This window comes from Ambystoma mexicanum, chromosome 8, assembly GCF_040938575.1.
Source record: "Ambystoma mexicanum isolate Mex_15411 chromosome 8, UKY_AmexF1_1, whole genome shotgun sequence".
Lineage (NCBI taxonomy): Eukaryota > Metazoa > Chordata > Amphibia > Caudata > Ambystomatidae > Ambystoma > Ambystoma mexicanum.
Genome location: NC_090929.1, coordinates 1,481,928,369 through 1,481,937,940, shown reverse-complemented (window position 1 = coordinate 1,481,937,940; position 9,572 = coordinate 1,481,928,369). Strand labels below are relative to the sequence as shown.

Here is a 9,572-nt window from a genome sequence, read left to right as displayed (position 1 = left end):
CCTCTGGTAGATGATCCTTGTCCCCATGCTCTGGTAAAGGGACCTTGGCGACCCTCAGGTCTCCTACCCATTTGCCAAGTGCGACGTGCAGTTGCTGCACCTCTCTGCATCACTCTCGAAACCTTATGTATGGCAGCTTCATTGTCATCAGTTTTGGGCTTATCTTGAGATGTATTATCCACTTGAAGCATTTGTATACATTTGTCTGTGTGTTCTATCATTTTCGCTATCTCAATTGCTCTATCAAGAGAAGGATTTCTTTCCTTCCATAACTCCTTCCTGATGTTATCATTAGAACACTTAATCATGAGTTGGTCCCTGACATGCTCATCTCGACAATGGTCAAATCTACATTTGATGGCTAAACCTCTAAGAGCAGTTACAAATTCCTCAATACTCTCTCCAGTTTTTTGAGTTCTCGTGGCAAATTTGTACCTTTCAAGAATTATATTTTCTTCAACACAGTAGTGTTTGTCTAATTTTGCTAATGTTTTCTCATATGGACCCCCATCAGGAATGTCTGGAGGTTCTGGTAGTTTTTTGACCACTTCCTGTCCTGCAGCACCTAAACAGTGAAATAGGAGCGCCTCTTTGCGCTCATTGGAGAAATTGGGTCCAGATGCTGCCAGTGCATATTTTTGAAAACCCTCTTTCCAGTCTATCCAACGCACTCTGGGCTCACCTGGTGTAGGCAGGAAGAAAATTGGGGCTGGGACGTTTGCCATGTTGTGAATTAATTAATGTCACCCCCAGGTAGGAAACCTTACACAGCCACACTGTCACTTACTTGTACTTAAATTTTATAAGGTGTGATTTCAGGTGGAACCTGTGCTGATATTGTCAGCGCTGTCTGTGGTAGTTGCAATTTGTGATCCACAGGTCAGCCTCCTCCGTAATCCACAGGTGATCCAATTTGTGATCCACAGGTCATCCAACCTCCTCAATATTCGTGCTCAGCTCCAGTATGCTTTTATGGTTCTCTCCACTGCCAGGCACTGACTTCTTTCTTGGTGCTCCGCTCCAAAATGCGCTTTGCTGGTTTACTCCGCTCCAGGAGGATGGCCGTGTTTCTCGCCTGCTATTACACAACACATCTAGTGTAACACTCCGTCCATTTGCATCCAAACTGTAATCAATATTGCTGCAGTGTTGCTGCTGCTGGGGGCCTTTTCTCCTTGGCCCAATCCTCGTCGCCAATGTTAATAAGTAAATGACCACGCTTCACGTTGATGCTTGTCTTTATAGAGAGGCTTTATTTCTTTAGTTCATCCAAGAGAAAGGCCCCCAGCTGTGGCTGTCCTCCTGCTCTCAATCCTCTCTCTCTCTGCTGCTAGAATGTGGAACCTTTGCTTAATCATAACAACAAAGGTTCCTTGGTAACTAGGTTACATGGCAGCAGCTGAATTGATGTGATTGTAAACTCAATGAAGTAAATGTAACCACCTCCTAACACCCACCTGCAGGTGTAATATAATGATTAATCTGTAAATAAACAAGCCTTTCAGAACTTGACAAAATAAATTATAATATCGACTTTGGGCTGTGCTCGTTAAGATGCAGGAGGGGTTTTTGTGCTGTGAAACAATAGGTTGTTAGGGGTAATACCCAGGGAGTTTACAGCAGAGATTACTAGATGGTAATTGGGTAATTGAGAATTTGTCTATATATTAAAGACATTGAATGCTGTGTGTGTGTATGTTTCTAAGTAATTCGTTGTTTTTGGCTTGGTATATCAAATGCCTAATATCATGGTTTTCAGAGAAGCGCATATCATGAAATATTATTGTCCCTGCATAAAGATATCAATATATAACAATACACGTGAACCGTATTTCTTAAGATTGAGTCCTAACATTGATCTGAGTTGTCAATACGCAGTGCTTGAAATTCTCTATCGGTAGAAAGGCACAGTTCTTTGGTGAGAGTATAAAATTCTCAGCAGGTCTTGCAGTAAACTTCAAAGAGGCTGGCAACAGAATGCATGCGGTAGAATATGCCCAATGGTAGGGATATCTTCACGATGATGACCCAGAGTGTAAATCCGTAGAAGGACTGCTCAATTTGGCTCACCAAGTGCGGACGGGTTCCATAGGCATAAAGTATCCACACCTGCCAAAAAGAGAAACCAAGGCATACATTCAGTATCTCTGCAGAGAAGTATGTGACAAATACGCGGAAATCTCTTGACAGAGGCAAACCCGATCCATAATATCTAGGTTAGCAAGGACAGCTTTGAAGGTGAATAACTTAGATCTGTTTCATTTCCTTGGGTTGTGCAGTGTAGTATGCTGATTATTAATGTTCTTTTAAATATACCAAGAAATGGAAGGATCCTACAATGTTGAACCTGCAGTCGCACAGTCCAAGCACTGCCAGATAAAGAACAAAATCCACAAGCGGTCACACGCAGATATGAATGTAAAGGTTATTCTTTAGCACAATTATTAAAAGATCAGTTGAAATATATTCACATGCAGACCAAACATTGGGACTCATTATATGAAAACAAATATTTATTATTTTTAATACTTCCTGTTTTTTAAATACCACCTAATTATGAATGTGGGTTATCATGAGATATTTACAGCATGGGGGACATTTAAACAACTCCATGGGGTCATTGTTTTTTTTTGCCCTATTCAGCACTTTCTGTGCACACCGTTTTCTAAATCTCCAATGTGATCCCAAATCATAGTTAGGTGGTATTTTTAAAAACAGTGCATGCTTAAATAACCTCATGTTCTTAGCATTACCTGCATACCTATAATGAGGCCCTACCAAAATAGTAGAAATACTCACATCACTTCAGTAAAAGACCAGATCTGTTTTGTAGTATTACTTCAATCTGTTCTACGTCTTCTTTGGTAATGTATTAAATGATGTGACCTGCTTCTACTTGGACGGTGATGAGTGAGTTTTGTGTGATTATATAGCTGCAAAATGCATGTCTTTCACACATATCGCATGCATCACACATGCAGTTGATCAGTACAGTCCAAAACTGTTCTTTCTAGACACTGGGAAGTACCAGGAGTCACAATTTAGTGGTTGATTGGAGATGACTGTTCAATAGGTCTGTGTAACACACACATACTTTCCAGTTGACCAGGCAAAGATTCCTCTTATTTTATCAGACTAAGAATCTTAGACATGATGCTCATTCTTCATCAATATATTCCACGTTGAAATTTAGGAGGTTTCTGTGCCTATTTCTAACCAGTCTGAGGAAACATCTCTAGGGTTATTAAACTGAACGTACTTAGGTGACAAAGAATGAGACCTGATAGCTATGGTTGTATAAAAAATAAACGCTGCCTTTGATTTAGCATTATACGTGTTGTGCCATTTCACTAGTTCTTGTTATTCGATATGTATTCTGAGAGTGGCTTTTCTGTAATGTATGTGAAACTGTGACCTCAGTCATCATCACATGCACCTGGGAATTCCACCCCCAGTTCCTCAAAGCCAACTGTAATACCTATAAACGCATCCCAAGCCAAGTCACCAAGAAAGACCCTTTCAGAAAGTCCAAGAAACAAGAACTACATAATCTCCCACAGTTCCACTATCCCCCCCTGGAAAACCTAGCATAGACCCAGGAAAATGAACCACATATTGATTAGAAACTAGACTATATGGAAACCCTAAGCAGTTCCCCCAAACCACAGAGGAAACTGGAGAATATGTCCCAAGACAAGTTATTTGGACCCTATTGTCAAACCAAACAGAGAAGAACTACATTTCCCATTATCCCCTTCTCTCACAGAGGGGAAACCCAGAACGGAACTTTCAAACATAATTGTTATTTCAGGGGCAAGAAGGCTATTGGAAGGGCCTGAACACACCACAGAAGTGCTTTACATACCACAAAGAGGACAGCCATTGACGACCTGGACCCCTCTCCTATTCAACTCCTAGAGTGGCAGGAAGAACAGCAGCCCTTTTTAGTACAGCAACCAGACACAGATACTTCCTCTCCTCCCCACAGCCAAGGGACCAAAGGGAGACCTGAAGAAGAGAGGAGAACTAATGTTTCCCTCACAGCTGCAAGCATGAGGGGGAGGAAGGCTCTCACAGCCAAACCACTTCCTGTTAAAATGAAAGGGAGAAATGCCCACTTAAAGCAGAGTACAGGACAATCCTTTTTCCAATCTCGCTAAACCCCAAAAGAACTTTACAACACATCCACTGGACTGTTAGGTACAGGGTATAGCAACATCAAACACCAGAGGGGAGGAGCCCTCCAGCAGAGACAGTGAGCAGTCGAAGGAGGCTTAAACGAGATTTAAAATGGTGACTAGCCTCTTTAAAGGCCTCCGCATTGTAGTTAAAACTACACATTATTCCTTCCAATGAGATTTCCCATATATGTCCTGTGACACTCGCTAGCCAATCAGAGATAAGCTATGCAGTACAAGCTTTGTAAAAGGCACATCTCTCAGGACAGCGGGGACATTGAATTTAGGAATACAAAGAGTGGTATGCCAGTCTTGGAGACCTGGAGCCCTGTTGGAGAAGGAGACATTGACTGAGGATCAGGGGTGTGGGAGAGGTGCATAATAACCCCAGATGAGTGAGGAGAAGATATCATGTAAGACCTGGAGAAAAAGGCAAGGACATTGGAGAGAAGCAGCTGGTGACCAGAGCAAGGAAGAGGCAGATTGTGAGATTGGGAAAGGAGAGGTGATATAGGAGTAGGGGAGGAGAAATTAGGCAGGATGGAGGAGAGCAGACCTGGTAGAAGAGTGGAAGAGAAAAGAGGCAGAGTGTTGGAGAGAAGAGTGGGAAAGACAAAGAAGAGAGAAGAAGACCATGACAGAGAATCTTAGAGACGAGGAGGAGGTCAAAGGAAAGTAGAGGAGGAGGGACCTCCTACGAAAAGGAGAAAGGGGACATCAGGGATCTCACCCGAAGAGGAGAAGAAGGTGAGTAGAGCAACTTATCCCCAGAAAGAGAAGCCTGAAGCGATCACCAACAAACAGGCAGACACAGTAGTCTGGGGAATGACCACAGAGGTAAAAGTGGGGGTGGCAGCAAATGAGGGGTTAAGAGAAAGAAGACTGCTGCCCCAGCCCAGGGGAGAGAAGAAAAAGAAAAGGCAAAAAGCCAAGCCAATGGGGAGCAGACATTAAAGCCTTAAATTATACTCCTCGGCTCAACTAAGCACAAAATAAGAAAAAGTGCAGGCAGCAATGCAAAAACTGGCTGCAGAGCTTTAGAACGGAGCGCATGCAAGAAGAAGGAGAGGGTGTGCTCATAGTGCTCTGTAAGAAGAAGTCGAGGTTAACATGGGAATGGATTAATAAGGTGGGTACCCCTCAGGAAGCACTACAAATCTCAGGTGTTGACAAGCAACAATGGGTTGACCATTTTGGATCTCTCTTTTCTGTTCAGGGGTGTCATGAATCTGAACAACTACCAGTTGATCCCACCCTCTGGGCATGGTACCTGGATTAAAAGGATATCCTGGATTTAATCTTGAGCCTGAGTACTTCTAGAGCCCCAGGCCCGACGGCCTCTCTAAACAAGCTCAGAGAGAGTGGACGGAATTTGCGTACACGCTATTCTGTCAAATCATCAAAGAAAAAAAAGTTCCCACTCCTGGAAAAAGACTGTCATCATACCTATTCTTAAAAAGGCGTAAGAAGGGACCACAAAGATTATCGTCCAATAGCTTTCCTGGACACCCTGCGGAATTTTTTCTGCCTCTATTATACTGAAACATCTGTCAAATTGGGCATCGAATCAGTCTACTGAGACCCCCGCCAAATGGGATTCATTAAGGTTATAGGTACCTCTTTGAATCTTTTCCTGTTGAACTTGCTCAAACTGCAGACCACCAAAAAAAAGACAAAATTGTATGTACTATTTGTGGATCTGGAACAAGCGTTTGACAGTGTCAAGAGGGAAAAATGATGGACCAAGTTGAGGGAATGGAAATGTCCATTGCACCTTATTGAGGCGATGAGAGAACTTTATACAGGGACTGCCATGCAAGTCTGATTGAATCTACAGGGGCTTTTGTCTAAATCAATTAAGATCAATCGGGGCCTAAAGCAAGGCTGCTCTTTGGCCCCATCCTCTTTAATTTGTATATCTCAGACTTGGCATTGAGCCAAAATCTGGTAAGGGCCTTCCTTCCTAAGATCAATGGGACCCCGATACCATGGATCATATACGCAGACAACCTGATCTTGATAGATAAAACCTCTATAGGTTTGCAGCAACGATTAGAGGCCCCCCAAGTGTGCATGAACCAGAACGTTATGAGAGTTAATGTTAAAAAATCAAAAATCATGGTTTTGAATAATAATGGGTGAAAGCAAAACCCCACATGTAAATGGTTTTCGGGAAAAGAACCCTTGGAATGCATTAGGTCCATAGTATTTCTGGGAGTGTGTGTCAACCAGAGCTTGGCTGAAGCTCCTTGGGCTAACCTATTAAGATCAAAGGTTAAACATCTGTTTTGCAGGGAATGATCCTGCATCAGAGGTTTGGAAAGTTCCCCATGATCCCCCTGCTAACTGTTTACAATCAGAAAGTCAGTCCTATTCTCTTTTATGGGGTGGAGGCCGGTTTAAATTTGCCCTGGCAAATATGGGAAATTTTGGAGGGCACTTTCTGGAAGCGAGTCCTGCGGCTTCAGAGAAGCCTACCAATGGCCTGTATTAGATTTGAATTAGGACTACGATCCCTTTATTCAGTATCATTATGGAAGTCTCTTACCTTGTTTAGGAAATCCCTTATGGCCCATACTGCTCCCCAACTGAACATCTTGGGAGATAGTTTGATGGTGGCAAGAGTGTGTCCCTTTAGCTATTGGAAAGAGAAATGCGCTGGCTGTTTGACAGAAATAAACACCTCTGCAGAACTTTTGATATCCAATCCCATGGCTGTGAAAAAGAAGCTGCAGCAACAGGATTGGATACTGACCCAGGAGAAAAGGAACCAGCTTTCCTTGATGAAACACTAGTGGACTGAATGTAGGGCGTTAAAAGTGATCCCTAAGTATTTGAGGATGTTTCTGTGGCCTTTATTTAGAGGATATTTTATGAGAATGTGCCTGAATCTCTATCATACCAAAGAGATTCTGGCGGCTTGGAAACAAATTGGAAAGTGCGCTAATATATACAGGTTCTGTCTAAAACCCGAGGAACCAGAAACGCAGAAACATTTGATAACATCGTGTATAGGACTCTCAGCATGCAGAACCTACTATATGGAAACTTTTATTTGAAAGGCAACCACGCTATCAGTGGACGAGTGGTGGTTGTAGATTTTACTGGGCGAAAATAATTCGCTCGTGTTTGTAGTTGTGAAGTTTTTAAGTGAACTCTTTAGGGAGGATTTGGTCTGACCTAGTATCAGAGAGGAGTTTCTAGAGAAAATGTAACGGGAAATGTTTGGGACTAATGCTTGTGTGGAGTTTGTCACATTGTGGATCATGGTAATAAGCGGCGGTAATTTGTTAAAGGTTTGTAATAAACTAATAAAACAACAAAAAAAATGGGGAGTTGAAGAGGGATGTGGCCGAAGCTCTAAATGAGGGAAAAGGAGGGGGAAGGAAGGCAGATGCCATAGCCAAGGATGAGGCCTTAATAAAAATCCCAAGTTCTGACCCAGTGTGCGACACACGAAGAAGAAGCCCAGAGAAAGGAAAAGGCAGCGAAAGCAATGGCACAAGTGCTGACCATAAAAAAGGCAGAGAAGGTTAGACTGAGAACCGGATGAAAGGGAGAGAAAGAAAGGACAGAGGCTCTGATCAGGAGAAAATACCAAAAAGTAGGGCAGAGAAAGAAAGGGAGGTGGACCTGAACAAGGAGAAAGAGAAAGCAAGCCAACAAATAATTGGGGGACTAACCCAGGACACAAAAAAGCCATACACATCACCTAGGTACTAACCCGGGACACAAACAAGCCATACACATCACCTAGGTACTAACCCGGGACACAAACAAGCCATACACATCACCTAGGTACTAACCCGGGACACAAACAAGCCATACACATCACCTAGGTACTAACCCGGGACACAAACAAGCCATACACATCACCTAGGTACTAACCCGGGACACAAAAGTCCGACTAGGCCCCTGGGAATGAACCCAGGAAGAAGATGAGAACCACTACAGAGATGTGGGAGCAATGTCACGGACACTTCATCATGCCAACCGTCCTGACAAGCAAAATAACGATGTTAAACATATAGTCCTGGTTGCAACTTTTGCAGCGACTTGCAACGTACCAAATATTCACAAAGCCAATAGTATCGTCTTTTTCGACGGTGTCCGTTTATGTGTGGCTGCATGTAATGTGCGTGGTGTTGTATGTGCAGTTTGTGAATGCTTATGCTTGGGCAATATGTGAGCGTATGTGCATTGTGTGGGCCTATGCAAAATTCGTAGACTTACATACAATATAAGCGCATTTTGTGGGTGTATGTGCAGCGTGACTGTGTATGCACACTGTTTTATATTTGTATTTGTATGTATTACATTTTATATAGCGCTTCAAAACAAAGCGCTTCACATAAAGTGCAGTATGAGGGTGTATGTGCAGTGTGGGTGCATGTACACTGTGAAGTTGGGGTTTGCGGGGCAACCTAAGGGTGCATGTGCATTGTGTATGTATGTGCAGTGTAAGCTTGTATGTGTGGTGTTTGTTAAAGTATTGCATAATGTGTGGTTGTATGTTTATGTACAGTGTGTGAGTGTGTGCAGTTTTTTAAATGCATGCACAGTGTGTTTGTGTATGCACAATGCGAGATAGTATGTGCTTTTTGCAGATGTGTGTGCAGATGTGTAGTGTGGGGGGAATAGGCAGTGGGAAGGTGCATGTGCAGTGTAAGAATGAAGTGTGTGGGTGCATGCACAGTGTAAGAGCGCTGCACAAGCATGCAGTGTTAGCGAGCATTTGCAGTGTGTGTTGATCTATGTGCATTGGGGATGTTTGTGCAGTGTGAGCTTGCATGATTTTCAGTGTGCAGAGACCTTCCAAGAAGTGAAATGTGCAGAAACATTGGTACTGCCCTGCTACAATTGAGAAAGCAGGGAGCGGGAAGAGGGCAACAAGCAGATGATGTCGTCAGTGTAGTTGGAGTCTGGGACATGCCACACTGGGGACCAGGGCTCAGTGGCAGCAAAGGCAATAGAGGAGTGCCAGGGCTTTCCTATTTCCAAAAACAGCAGTGTGCAGTACTTAATACCAGCATTGCGAGGGAACGAGGGGCAGTGGGAAGGCAGGGAAAGAGGGGAAATGGAGCAAAGAAAACAAACATTGGCAATGCCAACTGTTTGGGCTTTTGTGTAGGCATGGAATAGGCACTTGCCAGGCACTGCCGTCATGGTATTAGTTGGCTATTGATGGTAGCTGGTGCAAAATGGTGTGAGTACCTGGGCGTCTAAAAGGGATGTAATTTCACCAAAATGCCAAAGGGTAACTGAAGTGACATCACATGACCTTTGACCTCTGATGACATCACAGGAAGTGATGGCACACAACCTTTCACCCCTTAACAAAACAGGAAGTGGCATCACATAGCATTGTTCCTCAGTGTGGTCTACATCACTATA

General features: G+C 43.3%; 1 protein-coding gene across 1 annotated transcript in view; it reads right to left on the bottom strand.

Moving 5' to 3' along the window:
• Window positions 1–1,432: 1,432 nt before the first annotated feature.
• LOC138473127 (proton channel OTOP2-like) overlaps window positions 1,433–9,572 on the bottom strand; it is a 211,043-nt gene continuing 202,903 nt past the window's right edge. Inside the window, exon 7 of the mRNA XM_069611655.1 lies at window positions 1,433–2,109. Coding sequence (XP_069467756.1) covers window positions 1,936–2,109 — 174 coding nt within the window. The 3' untranslated portion in view covers window positions 1,433–1,935. The remainder of the gene's footprint in view (window positions 2,110–9,572) is intronic.